The sequence below is a fragment of the Lemur catta genome, chromosome 3, assembly GCF_020740605.2.
Source record: "Lemur catta isolate mLemCat1 chromosome 3, mLemCat1.pri, whole genome shotgun sequence".
Classification (NCBI taxonomy): Eukaryota; Metazoa; Chordata; class Mammalia; order Primates; family Lemuridae; genus Lemur; species Lemur catta.
In genome coordinates this window covers 114220632-114248121 of record NC_059130.1, presented here as the reverse complement: position 1 = coordinate 114248121, position 27490 = coordinate 114220632, and the positions used below count along the sequence as shown (strand labels likewise).

The following is a 27490-nucleotide window of genomic DNA, read 5'->3' as shown; positions in this document are numbered from 1 at the left end:
CTGCCTGCCCTCACGTCACCTCCTCCGCGTGGGGAGGGCTGCTGAGAAGGGAGTCGCCAGGAGTGTCACTGCAGCTGTGCTCCCTGCGGGCCCTGCCTTTGTCCCAGGGTGTCCTCCTAGCCGACAACCTTGCAGGGTAGGAAAGGGTCACTCCCTTCACTGTGGATGCTGCCCCGAGATGAGGACAGTGGAGGTTCCAGACCATCATGCGACCCTCTCGGGTGTCAGCAAGGTGGCTCTGGAGTCAGACAGACCAGCTTCAAATCCCAGCTCTGCCGCCTCTGAGCTGAGGGACTTGGACAGTGTCACTTCTCTCTTGAGCCTCAGCTTATCCTTTGTGAAATGAGGGCTCCTAACCGTCCGGTTTCCTGTGGCGGCAGCAGAGGGGAGCGGCCAGGCGACAAGCACAGGGGGAGTGAGGCCGGCTCGTGGGGTGCAGGGGCTCCGAGCTGACCCTCCAGTGCCCAGAGCCACAGCACTGACTCACTGTCCCCTTTGTGCTGATCTGGGGGGAAGCGGGCTCTGCTCTCTCACTGGCAACCGGAGGGCTTGGGCCGTGGGCTGTCCGAGGTCCCCCCAGCTCTGGGAAGCTCTGACTGTGGGAAAAGCCGGCCGGCTGCCCAGAGACAGCGCGAGCTGAGCGCCGCCCTGAAAGGCACGTGCCGCGTCTCCCTCTGGGCTCTCAGACGGCGATGGAAATGGAATCGCAGCCCCCCACCATGATGGAGAATAATCTTCATCACATTCACCCGCTGCCAACTAGGCAGATGTGAGATGAAACCATTTGACAAACAGCCCCACCCCTGCCAGCACGGAGCCCAGAGCACAGAGCGGGGACGTGATCTTTGCAGGATGCGACCTGGGAAATTAGAACTCGGAACTCAGAACGCAGAAGAGAACTGTGCTCTCCCCTCCCTGCAGCACGGGGGGACGGGACGGTGGGGTCACGCCTGGGGGACATGGACAGGGAAACTGCCGGTGGAGCTGCCCCCTCTCTCGCTTCCTCCCAGTTCTTGGTGACTGCTGATGAGGGGAGCGGAATGTTCCAATCAAAGCAAGTCCTTCCTGGACTCCTACCTCCGCCTTTCCTGCTTTGAGTCCTACAGTTCGCTTGGTCTGCACGCCATTCCACCCGCCTGGAGATTTCTGGCCGCTTCAACGTCTCACAGCCTCCCCGGTGCTTAGAACCCTCCCTGCACACGGACTGTTCGTATGGTCTCCAGCCCCAGAGCCTCCACACCTGTGGACTCTGCTCCGACTGTCCGTTCACCAAAGCCCTAGCTCCTCCCTCCATGTTTCCACACCACCCCATCCCAGCTCACCGTGACTTGCTCTGATGTCAGCCCCCTAGACTGTGAGCTCTGGAGGGCTGGGTGGGTCTAACAGAGCAGACGGAAGGGTACCACTGCAGATCTGAGGCTAAACCTGCTCGCTGGGTTTGAACCTCAGTGTTCCCATCTGCAAAGTGGGAACAATGACTTCTGCCCAGTAGACTTTATGTTAGTCCAGGAAATGGACGCTAGCTTCTGCAACCAGCAAACCCTGAAATCTCAGTGGCTTAACCCAATACCAGTTATTTATTGTCACAATTGTTCATGGGCTAGGTGGCCCTGGTCCATCTGTGGCATGTGACCTCCAAGGTCACCATGCAGGGAGAGAGAGGAGGCAACAACACACTGGTTCTTCACCTCCTGCACTCAGAAGCCACTTGGTCACTTCTGCTTGCCCGTCCTAGACCATAATTCAACCAAAAGTCACCTCCCACCAACAGGGAGTTCTGTGAAATGTGGTTTTACTGGGCACCCGGGAAACCAAACTGAACTGGGATTTGGTGAACATACAGCCTGTCTCCACCATAGGGTTGTCATAGGGTTAAATGACAAAGAACGTGAAGTTCCTGGCTGAGTGCCTGGCACATAGCAGGTGCTTGATGAAGCTGCTAGTTCTCCGTTTGCTTATCTGTCCCCAGGACCAGGCCCCTAAGGGATCTGACCCCCAAAAGAGGCCACGTGAATGCTGGGTGCTGCCCTCCAGCTCTGGGCTGAGCTCACCTGGCCACCTTTCCCGGCAGCCTGCCCTCCCTCCTGTGGCTCTCTCCAGGTCTGGCTGGGGCGGCAGTCTCCGCCTCTTGCACCTGGATGGCTGTCTTTTCAGAACATTGATTTGCAATCGGCCGGAGCAGCTGTAATGGGCCTGAGGCCCCTGGGCTGCGCTGCGTTAGCTCCATTTAGAGGCTCAGGGTTGTGGAACGCAAACCTGCCCGGCCTCTCTGGAGCCAGCTCTGGCTCGCCCGTCTCTGGGAGAGACAAGACTCAGATAGGTTCTCAGGGCTGCTGCGGTCCTCGCCCAGCAAAGCCACCCGCACTCCCTCCCACAGCCTCCCCCTGCCGGCTTGGCGGTGAGCTGGGAGCCACACCCAGCCAGGCACCCCGCCCCTCTGGGGACCCCTCCCCACTGAGGGTGGGCAGGAGAGGGTCTCTGCTTCTCTCCCTGTTGGGGGTCTCTTGAAAAGAGCACAGGATGTGGGAGCCCAAAGGACAGGGTGGTCCTCAGTGCGCCTTGTCTCATTCCATCGTCACCGCAGCTTACGGCGAAGTCAGTCTCATTGGCCCCATGTTAAAGATGGAGGAACTGGGACTCAGAGGTCACAAATCAGGTTTTTCTAAACGTATTTGGCCGGACTACCCTTTTTAGCATGGCGTAAACCCAAATCACACACTTCCAAGCGTGCCACCCCGGGCCGGACTGTTTCTCACCCACAAGCCGACCTGACACTTCCCAAGAGCTCAGTATGTGCCCGCTGTAGCTCAGGGGTTCTTCACTGGGACTCCGAGGGGCCGGGGACCTCCAGAATTTGCGTGTAAATACTGTGTGAATGTGTATTTTCCCAGCAAGGGTCCGTGACTTCCAGCAGATCCTCAGAGGGGCCTGGGACCCGGCATGAGTGAAGAACCCCTGCCCTGGCTTGAGCCCCTGTAGACAAGGCCCAGTTTTGATCCGGGGTCTTGCACAAGCAACCAGAACGGCAGAGATTCAGGAAAGAGCTCCATGAGCGGGAGAAATGGCCTGTGTGACGGCAGGGACGAGGGGACAGTAAACGGATGAGCTTGGCTAGAGCAGAACGGATGTTTGGGAACAGTGACAAACGAGGCTGGGGCATCAAGGGGACCTCGGAGAACAGGCTGAGGCATTTAGATTTGATTGGAGAGACCACAGGGAGCCACAGGACGTCCTGGAGCCGGCAAGCCGCAGTTCGGGAACCAAGTTTGCAGAAAAGGCAGGTAAGAGCGGAGAGGAGAAATGAGCTCCGAGGTGGAGACTCCGTGGGCAACCGGATCCGGGGGGCTCCCTGCCACCGGAAGGGCACAAGCGGGGCTGGCGACTGTGGGGCCGGTGGCAAAGGAGGAGAGGGCAGCGACGTCCAGGGAGACAGCCCTGCTGGAAGCAGCATTAGCTCTGCAGGCCCCTGTCTGAATCCCAGGGCTGCCGGGTCCTAGCTGCAACTTTGGGCAAGAAACTGAACCCTTCTTCTGCGCCTGGGTTTCTTCCTTGTAAAACAGGGACAACCGTGCCTGCTTGGTAAGGCCGTGGAAACTCACTTAAATGCATCTGAAGCCCTTAGCCCAGGGCATGGCATACCGTCAGCACTCCACAATGCATCAATTCCTCCTAGAAACACTGATCAAATCCCTGACAGGCAACAGGTGCCTTCCTGGGCATCCTAGCACCTCTGCTGACAATAGCCCGTGAGGAGGATGTCATCACGTCTGTTGGAGAGATAAGGAAACCAAGGCAACAGGAGTTTTCATAATCAGTAGTGACAGCTACTAAGGTTGACGGGAGCCCAAATGTCAAGGAGTCAGTGACAAAGGTGTGACCTCTCTCTGACCCAGGGTGGGAGAAAACACATGCTCTTGGTGACATTTGAGGTCACACGGTTGATCGATTCTTGGGATTGAGGGTCGGTGGGGTGCTGATCCCCCTGTTTCTAGGGCCCCACAAACTGCAATACGTACAAGGATCACCTGGGATCAGGTTCACATGAAGATTCTGATGTTTTGAGGCCGGGGTGGTGCCCAAGACCCTGCAAGTGAACTAGTTCCTAGGTAATGCTTTTTTGAGTAGCAAGACTTTCTAAAGAAGAGCATTGAGGTAAAACAGAACTGAGCCTCAGTTTCCTCATCTATAAAATGGGTAAATCTTACCAACCTTGCAGGGCTGCTGTGAAGATTAAAGGAGACGGGGTCTGTGGCCTTGGCGGGGCAAACGCTGGGCGCCCGGCAAGCGCTGGCTGTTATTCTAGCGCTGCCACTCCCGGCTCCGGGCCCTCTGCGCAAGTCCGTCTGTGCATGCAGGCAGGAGTCACGGCCACATAATCAAACCTCAGGGTGAGTCCTTCACTTCAACTCCCTCCACCCCAGGAGAAAAAAATCAGGATGCATCCTGCCATCTCCGACAGCACCCAGGAATCGTTTCACATTCGATTTCCCCATCAAATTCACAGGCACGTATCACATGCATTATGCCATTTCCTAATAGTCTGTGCGGTGGCAATTGTAAGTAGGACATTTCTTCACGCCCTTGGCATTCCCAAGTCTTTGAAACTCCCTTTCCAGCCCAGATCCCCTTTCTGGCAGCTGCAGGATGCCTTGCCCTCTCCAAAATCCCGGCATCACGGGCTCCCGGCCTCTGTTCATTCAGAACATAAAGGAACAGCACAGGGTGGTGGAATCAAAGTGCCTGGTCAAGGGCCGTGCCCTTATTAACTGTGACAGCTATTTGTCAAGGACCTATGAACGGATGGCTTGGTGGGATGCTCTGGAATGAGCTGGCACTTGTGTCTCAGCAGATGGCATTCCCCATGGGGGGCCCAGCACTGCACCAGTGTGGCCTCACCTTTGTAGGCTCAGACTCCTGGTGGAGTTGGCATCATCAGACAGTTACCTCTGCGCCGGCGTCGCCCTGGATGGGGCAGAACAGGCTCAGGGGAGGGAGAGCAGCAGAGACAGTCACTACACTCACCGCCTGCAGTGCCCGCTCCTGACCTGCCTGGGTAATGCGGGCTCTGCGGGACCTTGGCAATGCCAAGTACTGACTTCTAGTCCAGGAGCGGTGGGGAGAACTGCGGGGGTCCTGGGGGCTGGTAGAGTTGGGGTAGTGGCTATTTACCAACGAGAACGGAACTACCTCAGCATTTTTACAACCAATCTGGACTGGGCAGGGCACACCCGTGGGTGACGCCGCCCTGCGGTGCTGAGCCTGAGAGAGCCCAGTGTACGTCTAGGAGGGTTTATCCAAGAAAGAGCCCCTGGGCAAGCGTAGAAGCCCACCACCAAATCTCAGTGAGCACCTTTTGAATGAGCAGGAATTCACCCTTGACCACCCCCTGCAGCCCCCAGGCCCAGCCAGACGCCCTGTGTTCTAGTCCCAGCTACACCGGATTCTCTCTCCAGGCCTCAGTCTCCCCAGTGGTCAAACCAGAATCCACTTATCTCTGAATTTTCTGGACTCAAAAGAGCCACGACCTCCCTCCCACCTATGTGTGTGTACTTGTGCATACATACACGGACACATGGGTGTGTGCACACAGGCACATGTATGTGTGAAAAGCCACACGCCTCCCCCGTCCCTCTGTGACATCTCCACCCCTCTCTGCACACGCCCCTCCCTTCCCGAGGTGCCCACACCCACCTCCTCCCAGCCTCCCGCCTCTACTCAAGGCCTCACCTGCCACACCCACCTGGAGTCCGTCCTGGCCCAGAAAACACGGCCCCTTCGGGCTGAGCAGACCAAGGCTGAGCACCGGCTCGGTGAAGGCAAAGCTAATCACAGGAAGATGGGCCTGTTTATTTGCATGGCACGCATTTGTCTCTGACTGTTTTATCCACCCCCTGAGCCAAGTGAAGAGTTCTCAATTTATCCTGCCCGCATGGAGACCAGATTGGCAGCGCGCACGCACATTCACAGAAGCCCAATATAGACTTCCAATTATCTTTTAATTTCGCTCCTGTCTTTATTTGTTCATTTCACTTTTTCCGAACAGGGACTGGCAAAAAAAAAAAAAAAAAAGCTGTAATTTATGGAGTTTGAAGTCAACTAGCAGGAGTGTCGTGTTCACCTGCCGGATGGACTGAGACCTCGGGGTAGAGCAAAAAGTTTGCTTCCCAACTTCCTTACGAGGAAGATGGCTGCCTCTCAGGGCCCCAAAGTCCCTGTTCCTCTCTGTCTTTCTGACTCTCTGTTTTAACTGTATTTTCTTATTTTCTATATCCTTGGCGCACTGGCAGCTGGGGCCTCTCTGCCCCTCCTAGGGTTACCTGGTTCCTGGAGATGGCAGAGGACTCCCCAGGAGGGACCCTCTCATGTGCAAACCAGCCCACCCAGAGCCCCGTCCCCTCCCCTGCCCCCACTGGGCGCTCAAGGCTCTTACACCCTGGGCCAATGTCCCCTGCCCTCATCACCCCGGCCCAGGTGTCAGACAGCTAAAGACAGCTGAGCCTGCTGAAATTATTCAAATTTGCCAACCCTAAACCTGCTCACCCTGCCTCTCCCATTCCTTCTCGCAAAAATGTCATTAAAGTCTCTGGCCCACCCTTCGGTGTCACGGTGTCACTCCCTCGGTTGTCTTCCCCTTGTGGCCCTGTGAGACATGGCATGTCCCCTCCTCTTGGGAACTGTGAGTAACAAACTACTGAATAGCCTCCCAGTGGCCGTCGTCTCCTGGTCTCCGCTGCCCTCACCGTACCTCAGCAGTGATGCAACCTGCATCCTAACCCGATCTCAGGTGGCCGTGTTCGCCGGAACGGAGGGGGACGGCAGGAAGCCCCGGGGAACGAAGGCGTCCTCTGTGCTCAGCTGTTCCACAAGTGTTACTTCTGCCCTCGCACAAGGGGAGGTCACAGAAGTGCCAAGCCAGGATTCACATCGGGGCGTCTGACCCTGCACCCTGGCCTGGCACCCAGCCCCAGTTCCAGTCCACGGGTCCCCTGCATTTCTCAGCCTCACACCTTCCCGCTCCTGCCACAGCGGATGCCCTCTCCACTCTCTCTCTGGTCCCAGCCTGGCACAGGGACTCCTGTGTCCCCCTCCCACAGAGACCTTCACAAACCAGCCTCGCCACAGCCCACCGCCTCCTTGCCCAACACCTCCCCCCAGTAGACCCGTCTCCACGGGTAGCGGAGCCATGGCTGTCTCCTTAATGCACATCACTGTACCCAACACGTGGCCTGCCTTGTCTGTACCAAATTCTAAACACTTCTTTCTGGAATCTTTTCTCCTGACCTCTATTCTGATAAATCGCCTCATTAACTTCTCTTTTGTGATACATCGTGGCTTGATCATGTCTCAGGCATATGCCCATCTCTGGATCACGGACATAAGCTTCCCTGGCGTCGGGACTGCGTCTTCTGCGTCCAGTGAGCCTCTCACCTGCCCACCCCCAGGGCTGCTTCGGGCACATCCAGCACCCAGGAGCTTTCCAGATGGACAGGCTGATTGTCTGATCTATAGGGTTTGAGCTGGAGCCACAGGGGGCTCCGGGGCATAACAGAGCTTCTATCAGAAGGGCTGAGACCCTGCTCAGCTGGTGGCATCTAAGAGGACAATGCCAGATCACATCTCACCGAGGGGGCCTGTCACATGTCTCTCCCTCTCCAAGAGCATAAGAGCCCCAAAGCTGCCCCACCACTGGAATGGTAGCCTGGCAACTGGGGGACCCCTCGTAAGACCCAACAAAGCATTTTTTAACCCTGGGCAAATCATGTTTATTACCCTTAATACCTTGTTCTCTCCTTCCCAGAGGAACATGATGGGCTGTGCAGCCAGAGAGGTTATAAATCAAGACTTGCCACTCTCAGCCCGTTGGCACCGTCCCTCTGAGCCTCAGTGTCCTCAGCTGTAGAATGGGGGCAATGATGATGCCCACCTCTCCGGATTACTGGGAAGATGAAATGATTTTCCTTACACAAAGCGCCCAGGACTGCATTCCCATTCTCTTTTACTCACCTACTACCCCAAGGGTGAAGAGGAATTTTCAGGAGACAAGTAGAAAAGCTAACTTGTTATCTTCCATTCCTACACCCACTGAAGTCTCCTAAGGTGATTGTTAAAAATGGAGCTTTCCTGGGACCCACCCCAGACCTACAGAATCAGGACGTCTGGGGCTGGAGCTCAGACATGTGCCCCTAACCAGCACCCCCTGTGATTCTTGTGCCCACTGGATTGACAGTCACTCTTTTGACCATGGTGGGAAGAAAGGGAGTCCAGGGGTCCCCTCTTGCCAGCCACCAGAGAGACAGGAGACCAGGGTGTGAGAGAAGTCACACCTGTTGGATGAAGTCATGTCTGTAAAACTCTGGGCTGCAAACAAGGATTAAAGTCCCCATTTACAAGAAAATCGACATAACCTTGAGGTTCATCCAGTTACCACTGCCATCAAGTGGGAATAGCAAAGAGGTCTCTCCCCAAAGGGACTGTAGCATTAGACAAGATTCATCCGCAGTGTCCTCCCCGATCCACTCAGCGTAAGGGCACAGTCTATGCTGGCCATTGTCCCAATTTTGCAGGGCCCCCTATAAGTCGTAGGGTCCCCAGTTGGACCAGTGACAGTCTCTGTCCTCGGGGGCTTAGGACCCAGCAGAACAGGTACTATGCACGATGCACTTTGTGATGTGGCAATTGTGACAAAGGCTGAAAGAGGAACATCAACGATGGAGAGACCCAAAGAGGAAACAGGTGATCTCGGAAGGTGGAGACACGTGGGAAGAAGGCCTGGGAGACACGGCCTGGAGCCCAACTCGGGAGGGACGTGGTCCAGGAAAGATGAGGCAGACCTTGCCTGCCAAGAAGTCGGCCTGTGCCCAGCAGGCCAGGCCTCGGTCAGGACACGGACCAAGGCAGGCGGCAGGGGACAGCAAACGCCTAGGTAAGGGGTCAGGACTCTCGCCCAGAGTCAAGGGCTTCAGAGCCAATTCCTCCCATGTGTGTCTCCTCTGGCCACCAAGTGCTCTTCATGTGCATTTTCAATTGGATGACAGCAGTTAGAAATCGACAGTGACCCCGTCGCTACCTGGATCCTAAGCTTCTCCACAGTAGGGGGAAGATAGGGCCATGCTGGGCCACCTGCTGGCACCTCCAGCTGGGAGGGTCTTCACTTGTTCACTCTACCTGCCCGGACTCCGCAGGCAGTAAGACTTTGAGACCCCTGTGCTGGCTTTTGGGGACCCATGGAGGGCCCTTGGTCAGGGCAGGGGCAGAATTAGGTCTGTGCCTTGGAAGGTCCAGTTGATGATAGTTAGTACTAGCAAGGAAGAGGAGGAGGAGGAGGAGGAGGAGGAGGAGGAGGAGGAGGAGGGAAAAGAGGAGAATAGCTAATGTCCACTGAGCTTCCACAACTCGGGCTCTGCACAGTGTGTCACACACAGTAGCCCATTTTGTTCCCAACACAACCTGATGGGGTGCAGATACCATTGTTCCCCATCTTTTAGATGAGGAAACAGAGGCACAGAGAGCTGAAGTCACTTGCCTAAGGTCACACGGTTGGTAAGTGGCACAGCCAGGTAGTCTGGATCCAGGACCCACACACTGGTGACAATGCAGAGGGGCCTGGGGGAGGTTGGGACATGTGGGTCTTCCCTCGGCCTCTCACCATCGGAGATCGTCAGGTTTTAAGGGAGACGTTTCCCACGCCCAACCCTGACCTGGGTGCTAACGCAAGGTGCTTTCCCAAACTGCTCTCAGGAAGGCCGGTTTCTCTTAGTAAACTTGTCAGGCAGAAGAGGAGGACAGGCCAGGTGGCTTGGCTGTGGTCCCTGGCTCCAGCCTCCCCGGCTGTGTTCCCCGATTGACCAGTTAAATGCTGACCAGTTAAATGCTGACCCCGCTGGGGGACCCACAGACCCCAATAGGCACGATCCCAGCCATGCCTACCGGGCCTCCACCTGCCCGGCACTGCCACACCCAAGCCTCCTCGCCCAGTGGATTTGCAAAGGAAAATAAAGCACACAAAGAATAACCAACCCTGTGCGCTTCCTGGCATCGGGTGACTATTTGGTTAGGAGCTTCCTCCCTCTCTGTGTACCCACTGGACACTCCTCCCACATCCCCCAGCTGTGGCCACGGAGCTGGCTCAGGTGGCTGGTCCCAAGCTCAGCCCCTGGGTAGACCCCCATCCCCACAGGAGGTCAGCAGCTGGGATCTGTTAGCCCTGGGCCCCTCAACCACCCTCTGCCACTCAAAGTCACCTTTGCTCCGACTCCTCAGCTGGCCAGAGCCAGCCCAGAACGCCTCCCCTCGGCTTGGCTGGCTCCAGGAACCGGCCCCTGTTGGGCAATCATTAATCGGATTCTTGACATTCCTCGGCCCCAGGTCGCCTGGAGGGGCCTGAGAAACATGCTCCCCGCAGAGGCAGGGGCCCAGGACTGGCACTCGGACATGCAGCTGGCCGGCAAGGTGCTGCTGTCGGCCGCTGCGCTGCTCCTGCTGACTGCGGCCTACAGACTGTACAAGTCGAGGCCCACGCCAGCCCCACAGCGGGGTGGGAACGAGGAGGCCGAAGCCGGGCAGGAAGCAGAGGGCTCGGGGCAGCCTGCTGCCCAGGTGGCTTCTCCTGGGACACCACGGAGGGGGCCGAGACGCCGCCGGAGGGTGAGCGAGGGGGCCGGAGCACACCTGGGCTGCAGCTGGGAGAACACAGGAGGCCCCTGCACCCAGACAACGGGGGCCACCTCCAGAGACGAGCCCCGGAGGAAAGGCTCTGGCGAGGAGCAGGGCGGGCAGTACCCGGACTCTGAGCAGGTGCCTCCCGGCTGCCGCGGCCAGGAAGCCGGAACAGCTGTTGGCGGTAAGCCCGACCCTCCGCATCGCCCCCGTTTGCACAAGGAACCCAAAGGCTCCCCAGCTGGACTCGCTGCAGCAGCGGGCGGCAGCTGTGCGGGTGGTAAGCCTGCTCCATGGCGGGACGGCAGACCCCTCGGGCATCCAGGGCCCGGGCAGCTGGAACCTCCCCACCGGCCCTGGGTGGCCCCCGAGGAAGGCAGCAGTGACATGAACCAGAGCTGGGTCTTCACCCGCGTGACAGGGGTCAGCAGGGAAGAGGCAGGGGCCGTCCAGGCCGCCTCCGATGTGGGCCTGGCGCTGCGTCAGCAGGAGGGGGCCACCAACGCCTCCTACACCTTCTCGTCGGTGGCCCGGGTGCGGATGGAAGAGAACTTCATACAGAAGGTGGAGGGGGCTGGGCCCAGGCTGAAGGGCAAGGTGTACGACTACTATGTGGAATCCACCTCCCGGGCCATCTCCGGGTGCGGGCTGGCCCCCAGGACAGCCCTGGCTGAGGCTCCCTGCCCTGAAGCACTGCCCAGACCCCTGGGAACAGGGGCAGCCTCCCGAGGCCAAGACACAGAAGGTGGAGCTGTCCCCCGGCCCGTGCCGTCCCCCTCCCTGCAAGGCTTCAGCAGGAAGGACAGCCTCCTGCAGATCGCGGAGAACCCAGAGCTGCAGCTACAGCCCGACGGCCTCGGTTTCCCCGCTCCAGCCCCCCCAGAGCGGGGCACCCCGCCTGGCGCAGCCAGAAGCAGTGGGGACCCCCTCGTGCAGCTCGTGGCCGGGACCAATTTCTTCCACGTCCCCCTCACCCCTGCTTCAGACCCGGACGTCCGCCTGGATCTGGGCAATTGCCACGAGGCGCTGACCTTGGCCAAGAGGCAGAACTTGGAGGCCCTGAAGGAGGCAGCCTACAAGGTGATGAGCGACAACTACCTCCAGGTGCTGCGCAGCCCGGAGGTCTACGGGTGCCTGAGCGGGGCGGAGCGGGAGCTGATCCTGCAGCGACGCCTCCGGGGCCGCAAGTACCTGTTGGTGGCGGACATGTGCCCCCAGGAAGACTCCGGCTGCCTCTGTTGCTATGACGATGAGCGGGATGTCTGGCACCCGCTGGCCCGGCTGCCCCCTGAGGCTGTGTCCCGGGGCTGTGCCATCTGCAGCCTCTTCAATTATCTCTTCGTGGTGTCCGGCTGCCAGGGGCCCGGGCGCCAGCCCTCCAACCGGGTCTTCTGCTACAACCCACTGACGGGGATCTGGAGCGAGGTGTGCCCGCTGAACCAGGCCCGGCCGCACTGCCGGCTGGTGGCCCTGGACGGGCACCTGTACGCCATCGGGGGCGAGTGTCTGAACACAGTTGAGCGCTACGACCCTCGCTTGGACCGCTGGGTCTTTGCCCCGCCGCTCCCCAATGACACGTTTGCCGTGGCGCACACGGCCACGGCGTGTGCCAGTGAGATCTTCGTCACGGGCGGCACGCTGCGCTACCTGCTGCTCCGCTTCTCTGCCCAGGAGCAGCGCTGGCGGGCGGGCCCCACGGGGGGCAGCAAGGACCGCACGGCAGAGATGGTGGCAGTCAACGGTTTCCTCTACCGCTTTGACCTCAACCGCAGCCTGGGCATCAGTGTGTACCGCTGCAGTGCCAGCACCCGGCTCTGGTACGAGTGCGCCACGCACCGGACACCCTACCCGGACGCCTTCCAGTGCGCCGTGGTGGACAACCTCATCTACTGTGTCGGGCGCCGGCGCACTCTCTGCTTCCTGGCCGACTACGTCTCGCCCCGGTTTGTGCCCAAGGAGCTGCAGAGCTTCCCGACGCCGCAGGGCACCCTCCTGCCTGCCGTCCTGACCTTGCCCACCCCCGAGGGGCCTCACACCAGGGTCTAGCAGCCCCTCCACTGGGCTCCTCATGCAAAACGGGGAGGCGGTGAGCACCACCCTGCCTGTCGCTCTGTGGGTCGGTTCTGGGCAGTCAGGTGGCCCAGGACTTTGGCCATCAAGAGGCAGATTCTAATCCTACCTGCTCCGCCCGGTAAGTGGAGGCTTGGGGGCTGGGTCTTAGATGAGTCTTGACCATTCCTGGGCTGCAGGAGCCCCCTGGGGAGGAGAGAGCCTGGGGCTGGTGTTCCAAGGCAGAAGAGAGGACCACCACCTGGCTCCGAATTCCTGGGGGGAGTGACCAGGGGACCTCACCATAGCTCGGAAGCATAGTCTTACTGCAAGCGCAGTGCCAAGTGCTGGCAGACCCTCAACCTGGTCCCCCTGGTCTCCCCCTGGAGAGGGGCCAGCTCTCTGTGCCACCAGTGTCCCTTCATGAACACTAAGCCACTGGGCCCCACCTCTACAGTTCCTGGAAGCCCCAGGGACACACAGGTGGGAAAGACAGGGAGGAGCCCTGCCAGGGGGAGAGGTGACTTGGGAAGTAGGACAGCTGAAGCTGGGGCTGCCCACGGGACCCTGGGTAGCAGAGTAAATTTACCCAAGCCCTCTTACTTTTCCCATCACAGGAAGGAATAGAAACATCTAGAAGAGGTTAACTTCTTGTAGAGGGCTAAGGATACCATCGAGGTCTCAGGAAAGGGAGGAAAGGCTGGGATCCAAGGGCCACCCTCCTCCTCGGCTCTGCTCACATCACTGCTAACTGACCACTGCGCCGCTTCCCTGGTCTCAGAATCCTTCCCAGCGCTCCTGTCTGGAAGCAGGGGCAGCCACTACCAGTCGCCAGGGCTGGTGAGAGATGACAGCAGGGTTTGCCTTCCCTGTGCCCATGTGGTCACCTGGTTGCCTCATCAGACAAGAGAGGACCGGGGAGGGGCAGGTCCACGACAAAGCTGAGGAACTAGAAGATTCTAGTGGTGCATCCAGAGACCGGATCTCCTTTCACAGCAGGTTTGGTAAACTCTGAAATGAAGGAGACCCCCAACCTCAGGAAGGGACCTGTTCTTTCTGGAGGGAAGGGAGTCAGTCTAGTCTGTCACCATAGTCCTTGTTCCATCCCTGCAGGAGACAGAGATACAGACAGGAAAGCAGTGATGCTCTTGGCCCCAGCCAGAGGCCAGGGGAGATAGGAGGTAGCCCAGGGCAGAGCCTGACAAGGGAGAAGATAAGGACGCCTTGGACCTCGGTGTCACTATCTTGAAAATGCGAAGAACAACTCATGTCCCTGTCTGCCTTGGGGATAAATGACAGCCCGCGGAGAAAGTTTTTCCCGAGTTCCAGGCGGGGCCAGCTAGGGCGTGTGTCCACTGCAGCTGCTGGGCTTGGGCTGCAGGTCTTGTTGGAAGAAGCAGGGTCAGAACAAAGGATGAGAAGCGGGTTGTCATGGAGATGAGAGGACAGCTCGTACTGGACCACACAAGGCCACCATGGCCTGGGAAGATGAGGCAGCTAAATTTAGTCCTAAATTGAAGACTGGGAAGGGAAAGTCAGCTGGGACCATGGCTGGCCCCTGGAAAGAGTGCCCCCCGCCCCTGCATCCCCAGCCAAGGCCACATTCGAGTACAGTGTCAATACTCAGGCTCAAACCTCCAAGGGATCCATGGGGTGGGGAAGATGGCTTCAGTGACAGGACTCGGGAGGCACTGGCATTGTGATGCCAGGCTGGGGGAAGGCTTTGCTTGGGAGGAGACCCCATCTGGGAGCTGGAGGCAGGTGGCGCCAGACCCAGCCCCCAAGGGCAGGCCTCCGGTGAGGAGCCAGGCAGAGGCCGATCCACAACCAAGCTGGGTAAAGTGCAGGAAAGGTTCCAGGCCCAGGAGGGACAAAGGACCACTCTGGAAAAACATGCCCAGAGCATACCTATGGTAGGGACTAGGGAAATAATGCCAGGGATAAGGCGGCAAAATTTGCTCCAGACCCCAGTTGATGGTGGGCGTGGTCTTCAGAATGAGAGAGAGCTGCGATTCGGGCCTGAGTGTGACAAGAAGTACACAGTACACCTACTCCACCTCCCTCGTAGCCCTGCCGGCAACACCACTCATCAATCGCCCTGTCTTGTTGTCCTGGTGGGAAACTTGCTATGGCCTCCTAACTGTTTGAACGCCATGTTGCAGGCGGTCACTGCCAACAGATCAGAGCTGGTGTGCTTATCCTCACCACCCTGCCTCTCCGGAGCTGGGTTGTCGGATGGAAGTTGTTGGGGGCATCACATGGATCCAGGTAGTTCAAGGGCCTGAAACGACCCCCTGAGGGCTCAGCGGTCAGGGTTCATCCCTTCACCTGTGAAATAAACATCTGCAGAATGTCCGGGCCGGGCATTGCTCTAGGTGCTGGAGATGCAGCAGACCCCTGCCCTAACGGAGCTCACATTCTAGTGGAGGAAAATGGGCAATTTTTAAAAACAAACACGTGATAAAATAAATAGAACCTGTGCTGCATCACTCACTAAGGAGCCGGTGGATTCAGGAATGCCAGAGGGAGAGGGTTGCTCTTTTAAATCGTGTGATGGGGCCTCCGCAGTGAGGTGACGTTTGACCAGGGGCCCGAACGCAAACCTGGGGGGTGCACAGCCCAGGACGGGCTCAGCGAGTGGGAAGGCTGCCCTGTGCCAGAAGGGCTCTGCCGGGCGTGCCAGGACGGGCAGGGCTGCCTCCAGGGAGCTCCATTTGGTGCAGGGAGAAAGGCAGGGCCGGCTCTTCTGGCTTAGCCTTTGGTGTAACGGAAAGAACCCAAAGACACCAACGTTATGAAAGAGATTCCTCAGACAGAAACACGCTGCAGTCCCCAGGAGAGGAGCAGAGTTTGCACAAGTAGGGGTGACAGCCAACATACCTACCAGCATGTTGCAGATGCCACACTCAGGCGTGCGTTGGGTATCGGCCTGCTGGCATCACTTCCTGGGGGCAGAGTCTAGGACTTCCCCTTGATCTTGTTTAGCAGCCTGGGGTCTGCTGACCTCCTGCCCTTGGTCTCGGAGTGGCCCCAGTGTCACTTGCCTTCTTGCAGGTCATCTGTGCTCCTTTTCCAATAAGAGTTCTTTCTTCTTTAGGAAAAAAAATTAAATTTGGGTTGCATTCCACTTTAAACCAACCATGGCCATTATAGAAAGAAAATGAAAAATAGAGAAAAGTATAAAAAAAACCTCCCCAACTCTGCCGCGGGAAGACATCCCCTACTGTGGTGCAAGCCCCTCTGGTGTTTTTCTTCTGCACATAGTTCACATAGTTTTTGTTTGGCTTGATTTTTGCCTAGGTGTGATTATGCTAAATATGCCATTCAGTTGCTTCCTTTTTTTTTTTTAACTTAGCATTTTATAATAAGCATTTTCCCATGTTATTACAAACCTTCGGTAAACATTTCAATCGTTGCACAATATTCCATCGAGTGAATGTACCAAGGTTTATTTAAACGTTCCCTTCTCCTGTTGGGCCTGTAGACTTTTTATTTCTGTTGATTTCTTTTTCTATCACAAATAAAACGTTCTTTGTTTTCTCTCTCCTCGCTGTCTGGGGCCTCCGTCAATATTTACAAGAAAAGTCCAGTCTAGGCGCTGCCTGGAATAGCAGAGTTGTTGAAGTAACTGCAGAAGCAACGGCAGTTGCCTAGAGCTGGGCCATGGGCCCCTCTCCAACTGTGGGACGGAGCTGCCGTGGGAAACACCCTCTGAGAGAGGCAAGGCTGGCTGGAGGGGCCAACCCAGGGGCCCTTCCCTGTGGATTACCTGGCCAGGTGAGACAGGGAGCCACATTCACTGGGTCCCAACTCTTCTGGTGCCATGCACTGGACTAAACACTTTTATAAGCATCTCCTCGCTGATCTTATTTTACAGGTGAGAAGACTGAGGCTCAGAGAGGTTAAGGAAATTTGCCTTCATGGCAAAATCCAAACACTTTCAGTTTCCTTAAAAGTGGGCTTGAACCGGGCCTCCCAGATCCCAGTGCGGTCCTCTCTCTTCACCGCCCTTCCGTGAGCCGGTGAAACCAAAGGCCCAGCATCGGCCCATCCCCTGGCTGCCCCCAATCCCGTCTCCACCCACACCAATCAATTATGCTCCATCTTTGAACTCTGAACTCAAAGTTCTTAAATCCTCTGATCTTCAATATCTACGTCTGTAAAACAGGTTTGCCACTGCCAGCCTCAAGAGGACGTTGTCAGAGCTAACAGGGTAAAACAGCCCAGGAACTGCTCCAAAGTAGGAAACAGTTGTCTCCCACAGGGGGCTGGCCTGAGCCAACTGGAAGAGGAGAGTCTTCTTGGACCCCCTGCTCCCTTTTCTCGGCAGCCTGGCCCTGGAGGAGGAAGGTTGCCCGGGGTTTAAGCTGCAGCAGCCCCTTCTAGTCTGAGAAGGTCTGGGGTGGGGGATGTTCAAGATTAAAGCTACTCATTTGAGACTATCCAGGCTTTGAGACTGTGAGCCTCTGCTCTCCTCTCCCAGGGTGGGAGTTCAGGATTGACTGTCTGTCTGATTTGAGTTTACCCAGGCTCAAAGCATCAAGCGTTTTCCCGGGATTCAAAGCAGTAAGCATTTTCCTAGGGTGTCAGCACCAAGGAGCTTCAGAAGCTACTCAGAGACCCCTGGAAACCTTAAGGAGGTGCAAGATGGAAGGGGCTCCCTTCTTTTACAGACTGGGAGTAACCTCCACTCGGGAACTGGGAGGAAGCTGGGCTGTGTCTGGGCTGCAAATATTTAGAGCCACAGACAGGCAGTCAGCACTTCCCACTTTTGTAATCCTTACCTGGCAAGACCCTGTAGCCCCAGGGTTCCCCTTGGAGCCCCCTGAAGCTGTGGCTCCAGCTAGGAGCAGCCCCCTAGGCAGGTGGGAGGCTGCAGCAGCAGGAGGGAGATGAAACACAAAGGGAGGAGGTAACTTCGGGGAGCTGGGGAGCCAGAAGAAAGGGCAGCCTGGAGGAAAGTCTTTACAAACAGCTCTGAGCCTTGAAAAGCGGGATGTGGGTCAAAATAAAGCAAAAATGAAAAAGCGATCTAGTCTGGGTTGCCTCTTGGTGTGCAGGGAGGAAGCAGAGATGCAAATTTTATACCAAGAATAATAACAGCGTTCCCTGCACCAGGCTCCGTGCAAACACTTCACCATCATTCCCTCACTGAACCCTCACAGGGACATCACTGTCTGGCAGAGAGAGCATCCTCATGACACAAAGGAGGAAACTGAGACAGGACGCTGCACAAGAACTTAAAATTACTATTTAGTACCTATTTCTTTAAATGATTATTAGTAATTATAATGCCTACCTTTTTATTAATAACAGAGAATATTAATAAAAGAGAGAAATGTAATCATTGTCAATACATTGATTGAACACTCACAAGACTAATAGGTGCCTTAGTTGTATTGTCTCATTTTGTCCTCAAAACTGGCCAAAGTCTTTCCTGCCCATCAATTTCTCCACCCCTTAAATCTGGTCGTGTGACTTGCCTTAGCTACTGTGGAGCAGTAACAAATTTGACATAAGCAGAGGCTTGAAGATCGCTTGGGCATTGGATTTACTCTCTCGGGCATCTTAGAAACATGGAGACTGCTACCATGTGGACAACCTCAGTCTAGCCTACTGGAGGATGGGGGACACATGGTCCAGTGACCACAGGCAATAGCCAGCCAAACCTCCAACCTGTGAGAGAGGCCTCTGACCGCCAGCTGACCACCTACAGATGCCTGAAAGAACCCAAGACCAGCAGAAGAACCACCCAGCTGAACCCAGCCCAAATTGCCAACCCACAAACGCATGAAAGAAATAGGTAGCTATGGTTTTAAGCCACTAAACTTTGGGGGTGGTTTGCAACACAGCAATAGGTAAGTGATAAAACAATCCTGTGATGTATCACTGTCTTATACTTGAGCAAACTAGAGTTCAAGAAAGTGAAGTAGCTTTCCCAGGGTCACATAGTTACAAGGTAGAGGAGCTAGGACACTCCCTACCAGCTCTGCCTAACTCCAAATCCTGGGTTCTTCATTATTCAGACATATGGGACTGGCTCTGTTCTAGCCAAACTCAGGCTTTGCGGACCTTCCTGGGGGCCTGGCCTTGGGCCTTAGTGCTCAGCCTTCTCCCATTGCCAGAAGAGCTGGGTCTTCCCCAGGACCAGGAACCATTGTCTATAGGGGACAGCTCGGAAGAGGATTTTCACAGAAAAATCAAGAGATCATCTCCTTGAACAAGAACCACTAACACTTTTTGAGCATAATCACTCTGCTCCAACTATCAACACTTGTACTCTGCCCAGGAGCCTCCCCGGCTGCTGAGAGGTGCTCAGCCCACACAGGGGGCAGGCTGGCACTGCCTGGGGGTTTATCATCGCCTAGAGGATCCCCCAACCAATGACTGGCAGGAGTTGGTGTGTGAATACCCCAGCTCCCTCAGCCCTGGGGCTCTTGTTCTACACTGGCTCCCAGCTTTCCCAGTAGGACTGAGCCCCAGTTTCCCCTGGCAGTACCTACCTATCTTGATAATGTCCCTTTAGTAAACTCACTGCAGTCCTCCCTGCCAGGGCTCCCACCCGCTCCTCCTCCCTTTGTGAGACCATGGACGAGGGGCACCCTTCTTTCCCCTTCAGCCTGTACTACTCCCTTCTGTGGGACCTCACACTGCAGACAGCCCTGCTCTGACACCAGCAGTCTCCCCCTACCTCCCGGATGGTTCTGAGCCACATTCAAATGGGCTTGTCACTACAATAAATAAAAACTGTGAATATACTTTAGAAGGTTAAAAACACTACACAGATATAATGCATCTTTATTTGCAATGAGTGTCAGAGTAATGTGGTTTCTTTGTGTTCCTGAAAACAGTTTATCCTCTAAAGAGTTTTGATTATTTCTCCCGCAATCATGTTTATACTATCACATTCAGCACTGTTTACTTTGCAGATAATGTGAGGGGCAGCTTTAACCTGGCCTCAGTTTAAATCATAATGAATTCTGAGTGGCTTCTTTTAAAAACAAAATAAAACAAGGCAAAAAAAAAAAAAAAAAAAAAAACAAACCCTCCCATCACAGAATCTGATCTGAGGGAACCAAAATCAAGCACCAACCACACCCTGAGGTCAAGTGTTTAACCTCCTGGATTGTCCTAAAAACAGTTGAGCCCTGTCTAGTGTCTTTGGCCCCTTCCCAAGCCTGGTCCCCACCCCCACCCCACTACACAGTGGCTTGGGTAGTGGGGGATGGGGACAAATTAGACAATACCAACCTCAAGAAGACCAGGGCAGGTAATGTCTGTAGTAAAGTCGCCTTTTTTTTTTAAAAAAAAAAAAAAGAACACATTTTTTATTGTGGTAATACACATAACACAAAATTTACTACTTTAAAGTGTACAGTTCAGTGGCATTAAGTACGTTCACAATGTTGTGCATCTACCTATGTTTTGTCTGATCACAAAAGATATGCAAACATTTACTGTAGAATATGTAAAACACAGAGGAGCCCAGGAAGGCAGTAGAAATCACTCCCACCCAGAAATAACTGGTTACTGTTTTGACTTCTTTATTTCCAGTCTCTTATTACCAATCATTTTAAAAATAAAAATGGGATCTCTCTCTATACATACTTTGTAACTGGCCTTTTCCCCCATCAAAATATCATGACTACTGTTGTGTGTTGAGTTTCAAAAATACATCACTGGGTTTCTTTTTTATGGTGGTAAAATATACATGACATAAAATTTGCCATTCTAACCATTTTAAAGTCTGCATTTCAGTGTCATTAAGTACATTCTCGTTGTCATGCAATCATAGTCGCCATCCATCTGCCAAACTTTCTGGTCATCCCAAACTGAGACTCTGTACCCACTAAACAACAGCCTTCCGTTCCTCTCTCCTTCCTCCCCGTCCCCCTCCCCATAAGTGAAAGTTGTCTTTAACTTTGGAAAACATCCCTTGCAATGATGAAGAAGTTCCTGCTCAGTCAGCACAGAAAATTGCAAATGTGCCTCAAGCACAAAGACAGACTGGTTCACATTCATTCTAGAAAGTTCCACAAACAACACAGCACCCAGCTTAGCGGGATGCTTTGGGGCAAGAGAACCCTCCTTCTCTGGAGAATCTGGCGAGTGGCTTCTTTCTCGAAGACACCGAGGCTCCCTCCTCATCACCACGGGGACAGACAAAGGGAAAATCACTGCCTCTGTTCTCTGCGCACGTCCTGCATCCTCACGCTAAATTAATTACTTTTGGTGCTTTGACAAAAATACAGTTTGGAAACGGCAGAGGTATAAAACATGTTAATGGTTGTGTTACATTGTGGGTCCTAATTATGCAATTGTGAGCACTCATAGTAACGTGGAACTGAGCAGCTGTAATTACATGGTAATACTCGCTTCAAGGTTATTTGACACTCAAGACAGGACTGTGTTTAAGAAGCACCGAGTTGCAGTCACCCTCCGGGAGGAGCGGGAGCATGGAGGGCTGGAAGACCAGGGCTTGGGGAGTGAAGCAGGCACCAGGGAAGGTTCTCCCTTGGGGAGAGAGAGGAAGTGACAAGGCACAACTTGACAGCCATGGGTCCCACCCTTCGTCCATCAGGTGTTGATGAAACGGGCACTCCCTGCAAGGTGCTGGGGTTGTGCTTGTGCGTGGCTGGGCCCATCGTACTAGGGAAGCTGAGGAGTAAATGGGTGAACAACCATGTAAAACACCATAAAGTCAGTGCAGGAAATAGATGTGGTCCTGCAGTGGGGGGTGACCGGGAGGATGCATTTAAGGTAGTTTCAAGGTGGCTTCTCCTGCACTGGTGGCATTTAAGCTGGGATGTGGATGAACCATGAGGACTTGGCCTGGAGGGAGGGAGTGTGGGGGGGGGGGGCCACAAGAGGAACAGCATTCGAGCAAGGGGACAAGAGATAAGGCCCTGTGTCCCAGCCCAAGAGAAGGCCAGTGTGGCCAGAGAGGGGTGGAGGCCAGGTCATGCAGGGGTTGTCAGCCGGGATAAGAAGCATGGATTTTATTCTTAGCCTGAGGAGAAGCCTTCAGGGGATTTTTTTCAATAAATATTTTATTTTAGAATAGTTTTAAATGCATAGAGACGTTTCAAGGAAGCTATCATATACCCCACATCCAGTTTCCCCTATTGTTAACGTACTGCGTTTATGTGGTCCACTTGTGGCAACAAGGAACCAATGTCGTTAACTGAAGTCCATCCTGGGTTCAGGTTGCCTGCGTCCTTACCTGCTGTCCTTTCCATTCCGGTATTCCACTCAGGACGCTGCTTTCCTTTTACTGTCACATCTCCTTAGGCTTCTCTTGGCAGTGACAGTTTCCCAGACTTTCCTTATTTTTGATGTTCTTGACGGTTTTGAGGATCACTCATCAAATAATCTGCAGACTCTCCTTTCAATCTGGTGTGATCTGATGTTTTCCTCACGGGGTTAGGGGTGTCTCAGCCGGGGTTATGGATTTCAGGAGGAAGACGGCAGGAGGAAAGGACCCTTCTCGTCACAGGGTGTTGACAGGACATGCTGTTAACTTGACTTGTCACCATTGATGTTGACCTGGATCACCTGGCCAGAGTGGTGTTTGTCAGATTCCTCCACTGGAAATTTATTCTTTTTCCCCCTTCCTGTGCCGTTTAGAAGGAAGTTTCCATGTGCAGCTCACACTTACGGGGTGGGGAGTTATGTCCAGGGAATATCTCCATAAATTATTTGGAATTCTTCTGTATGGGAGATTTATCTATTCTTCTCCCTTTATTTAACTCATCCAATCATCTATTTATATCAGTACCGACTCACAGATACTCACTTTATGCCTTGGGTTATATTCTGATGTTGTTTATTTTGTTGCTCAAATTATTCCAGCTGTTTTCATTTGATTCCTGTATCCTTCTGACATAGATTCATGTGTTTGATTGTTTGTTTCTTGAGCACTTCCTTACTCTCTGGCACTTCCAGATGTTCCAGACTCATCTTGTATGTGCCCTGCCCAGTCCTAGAATCTGTCATTTCCCCAAGGAGTCCTGGTTCCTTTCATTAGAGAAGGATATTGGAAACCCAAATCTGGGCACTGAGTCTTCAGAGGTTTTTATGCACAGTGGTGGCGCTATATGGTTTCTGTTTTAAATGTGTCCTTCTGGCTGCTGTGTCCAGAATGTATTGGCCAGTGGGCAGAGAGGAAGCCAGGCTGCCAGCGTGGAGAATATGGGGGTTGTCCAGGCAAGAGGCAGTGGCCCACCTGGGCAGGTAGAGATGAGTCCTTGCAGTGGCAACGTACCTACCGCCTCTGCCCCCACCCTTCCGATACATCCGCTTTCACTTCAATTATCCTAAACTGATTTCTGTTGCTTACAACCAGGAATCCTACCCAAGAAGAGTTTAGCGACCCTCACCTTTGACCTCTACACTGGGCTCCTAGAAGACAGGGCTGGGTGTGGTTAAGTTCACCGTCCCCAACTCTCACACAGAGCGGAGCTCAGCAAATGCTTATTGATCTGGATTTGTGCTGTTCAGTGAACAAACAGTTGGCTGCACAATGGTGCACCCTAAACAGGGCTACAGGGGGCACCGGGGTGACCCATTTAAGAAAATAAACTGTTTGCAAGATCTTTCCCCACATCCATTTGCATGGAAACAATTAGTGTGCTAATTAAAATTGAGTCTTATCTGTTCATTAAAGCAGGCCCAGCAGGACCTCCAGTTGGCAAGGTTTTGTTGGCAAAAAGTTTGAGGTTCTCTGGTGGTAGGAAAGAAGTCGTTCTCTGTCTCATCAAATGTTAATAATTCAGGTGACTGCTGGATTTGAGAGGCCTTCGGTGTGATGGGTTCGCACTGCGAGGTTGGGAAGCCCACGTCAACACCTCCAGATCCTGTCTCAAAGGAGCGACAATTTGTAATCCTTCCCCCAGCCTGGCCTGGCTGGAGGTTGCCTGGCTCCATAACGGAAGAGTTTGTTACTCAAATTAATAGTATAAACAAGATTTCAGTAGGGAATGTTTAACCTACTTAAGAGAACACACTGTTTTCAAGCAATTAGTACCGTTTGCACACAATGAATGAGCTAATTGCAGATAAGCCTTATTTCTACTGTTAAGAGGATGCGGCAGGACCCGAGCTTGGCAACACTTTGCCAACAGTTAGTTTACATCACCACATGTTCTTCAAAGGGATAACACAGCCATTCACTGAAAGCAATCCCCTATATTCAGATTTCTAAGTAATTTTCGTTAATTCTCACTAGGCCTTAATTTCGGCATCTATAAAATGGGGGTAATATCTATCTCATAGGATCGTTGTGAGGACTTAATGAGGAAGTTTATGTCCATAGATGGGAGCCGGCTTCACGCTGGCCTTCCCCCAAATTGGCAGAACGAGGATATAGACGCAGAGCTCAGCGCTGCTGGGGACTTGCGGGCAGGCGGCAGCCACCATGTTCACAGAGCGAGGACAGCATGGCCTCGAATCTGGGCTCTGCTACCAACTGGCCGGGCAACTCGGGGCCACACTCCTCTAAATTTCAAATGTCTTGCACTGTCAAATGAACTGGGTGAATTAGCTTTGTGCTTTTAAGCTTTCAAAAAATAAAATTCTTTGCTGGCTCATATTCTATTGGGAGGAAAAACTTCCTTTGACCTCTTAGTTTCAGTGATTGGAAGCCTGCAAATTAAACTAACAAAATAAAGATTAACAAGAGAAGGCCAGGCGCAGTGGCTCACACCTGTAATCCTAGCACTCTGGGAGGCTGAGGCGGGAGGATTGCTCGAGGTCAGGAGTTTGAGACCAGGCTGAGCAAGAGCGAGACCCCGTCTCTACTAAAAATAGAAAGAAATGAGATGAACAACTAAAATTATATAGAAAAAATTAGCCGGACATGGTGGCACATGCCTGTAGTCCCAGCTACTCGGGAGGCTGAGGCAGGAGGATCGCTTGAGCCCAGGAGTTGGAGGTTGCTGTGAGCTACGATGACGCCACAGCACTCCAGCCCAGGCAACAGAGCAAGATTCTGTTTCAAAAACAAAAACAAATGAGCAAATGAAGTGGATGATTTTGGATGGTGAGAAATGCCACGAAGCCAGTGAAATGGGGTGATATCATAGAGAGGGTCAAGACACTTGGGTTCCCAAGAAGCAGACTCTGACAGAAGGATTTGAGTGCAAAACAGATCATGCAGGATGAGATCCCAAGAAACACGGCTAGGGGAGAATGACGTGAGACGAGGAAGGGGAGAAACTCAATAAGGAGCGTGTTTGGGGCCCAGTGCTGTTGGAGGGCTCAGGGAGCCTGTGCAAAGCATGCCCTGGGGTATCACTCCCGAGGGGTGAGAGGATCGGGGCATTTATTCCCCTGCTCCCATCAGTCGTTAGCTGAGGGATGCTCTTGGGTGAGGAGGGAGGAGGCAGCCATTCCCTGGTACGTCTGCCTGCTGCACGTGGGCAGTGCCACTCTGGCACCCAGAGAGGGCCCTCAGGCAGAGTCAAAGGTGCGATGCTGAGGGCTTGTATGCAGAGGCTTCGTGCTGTCCCCGCAGAAAACATGGGGATGGGAGGTACCAGTTTCAGTGGTCTCCAGCTGCTGATTCTTTTTCCTGGGGCGCACGGTGGGTGGAAGGGTAAACCATGAGATTATGGCTATTTCTTTTTCTTTTTTTCTTTCCAAGTAATTTCAAGTGTACAGAAGAGTTGCAAGATTAGTACAAAAAACTTTTCTTCCCTAGAGCACATGGGTGACAGCATGTTTCAACATCCCCAAATTCTTTAATATTTTTTTGTTCCCTGCAAATAAGGATGTTCCCTCACACACCCGCAATACAATCATCAAAATCCAGAAAATAATATTGATACATTGCAGCCACACAACCCACCGAACCTCAACTGTCTCAATAGTGTCCTTTATAGCAAACTAATTCTCTCAGGGTCCCACATGGCACTTGTCACCGAAGTTCTTCTTAGTCTCCTTCAGTCTGAAGCAGTTCCTTGACTCTCATGACCTTGACACTTTTGATGATTTCAAGCCAGGTATTTTGCAGAATGTCCCTCAACTTGGGTTTACCTAATGTTTCCCCGTCATTTGATTCAAGTTATGCATCTTGGCAGGAATGCTCACAAAAGTGCTGCTGTGTCCTTCTCATGGCAGCCTATCAGGTGGCACGTAACTTTGATTTGTCCCACGACTGGTGATATGATCGCCTGATTAAGGTAGCATTTGCCAGGTTTCTCCGAGTAAAGTTACTCTTTTTCCCTGTATAATTAACGGGTATTTTGTGGTGAGGCGCTTTGGGACCAAAAGTAAGTATCCTGCGCTTCATCAAACTCTCACCCACTAGTTTTAACATCCACTGATATTTCTTGACAGAATTAGTTATTACCACGATGATTGCCAAATGGTGATTTTTCTACTTCCATCATTCCCCCTACATTTAGTAGCTGGCCTTCTTCTGTAATACCTTTCTCTTCCCCCTAGTTAGTTATTTATATCCAAGTGGACTCATGGATTTCCCTTTTATTCGACGGTTAACATGATTTACGTTGCGCCCAAATTGTTTGCGATCTGTCCAGTGGGATCCCCTTCGAGCCAGCTTCTGTGCAGCTCATTTTGGTGGCGAGAAAAAGGAGTCACAGAAGACTGTGGTTTAAGATGAAATCTAGCTTCAGCCTGACCCCACAGAGAGTTCTGGCACGCACTCCCTACCCCTGCCAGTCACGGGAGGGCTGGCTTCGGTCACCCAGGCGCAGTCCCCCTGAGCAGGTTGCAGTTTGCACAGGACTAGGGGATGGGCAACCTAATCATGAAAGGGACGTCGGGGAGCTGGGAGTGGCACCGACAGCCTCCGCCACACCTCTGTTTTTTCTTATTTTGACGAGAACAAAGGTTTACATTTTGGACACGCTAGATCAAGAGACAACTACGTTGTTCTGTAAAGGGTCACAGAGTCAACGTTCTAGGCTTTGAAGGCCACATGGTCTCTGTCACAGTTACTCAACTCTGTCCTTCTAGCTCTCAAGCAAGCATGGGCAATATGTAAACGAACAGGTGTTGTGTTTCTATGAAAGTTTATTTGCAAAAACAGGCAGTGGGCTGGATTTGGCCCCCGGCTGCAGTTTGTGGGTCCCTGCAGCCTCTCCTGCCAGGTTATGCGTTCAGACAAATCTAGGCTTGTTGTGGTTATCGATTTATGAACATTCCCTCTAAAACATCAAGTTCAACCTGCTCTAGCCCCTCCCATTGTTTTCCAAGGCACAAGCAGAGCCACCAAACAGAGGGGATGAGGTCAGTGGCCCTAGCTTTTCTCCCAGCTTAGGACCTAGAATTGGCGTAAAGGGCAACTGGATCAGCCAAGGCTCAAGCTCCCTAAGGGCCCTGAACACATCACTGGAATCTTAAAGAGATGGATAAAATGGAACTGAGTGGCTTAAAAATATGACAACATCACATGCAAAAGAAAGAATTTGGACCCCTGCCTCATGCCATATACAAAAATTAACTCAAAATGGATCATGGTTGGGCACCGTGGCTCACGCCTATAATCCAACACTTGGGAGGTCATGGCAGGAGGATCACTTGAGGTCAGGACTTCGGGACCAGCCTGAGCAAGAGTGAGACTCTATCTCTACCAAAAATAGAAAAAATTAGCCAGGTGTGGTTGCACGTGCCTGTAGTCCCAGCTACTCGGGAGGCTGAGGCAGGAGGATCGCTTGAGCCCAGGAGTGTGAGGTTGCAGTGAGCTGTGATGATGCCACTGCACTCTATCCCAAACAACAAAGTGAGACCCTGTCTCCAAAAATAAAAAACGATCAAAGAC

General features: G+C 53.5%; 1 protein-coding gene across 2 annotated transcripts; it reads left to right on the top strand.

Annotated features, from left to right (window-relative positions):
• Positions 1–10368: 10368 nt before the first annotated feature.
• KLHDC7A (kelch domain containing 7A) lies at positions 10369–16711 on the top strand. Of its 2 annotated transcripts, none has more exons than XM_045548572.1 (2): positions 10369–12847; positions 16286–16711. In XM_045548572.1, exon 1 carries the CDS (start codon positions 10390–10392, stop codon positions 12700–12702), a length of 2313 nt encoding a protein of 770 aa, XP_045404528.1. In that variant the 5' UTR covers positions 10369–10389; the 3' UTR covers positions 12703–12847; positions 16286–16711. The 2 variants fall into 2 exon arrangements, with proteins under 2 accessions (XP_045404528.1, XP_045404527.1); XM_045548571.1 differs by lacking the exon at positions 16286–16711 and adding an exon at positions 13323–15965.
• The last annotated feature ends 10779 nt before the right edge of the window (positions 16712–27490 follow it).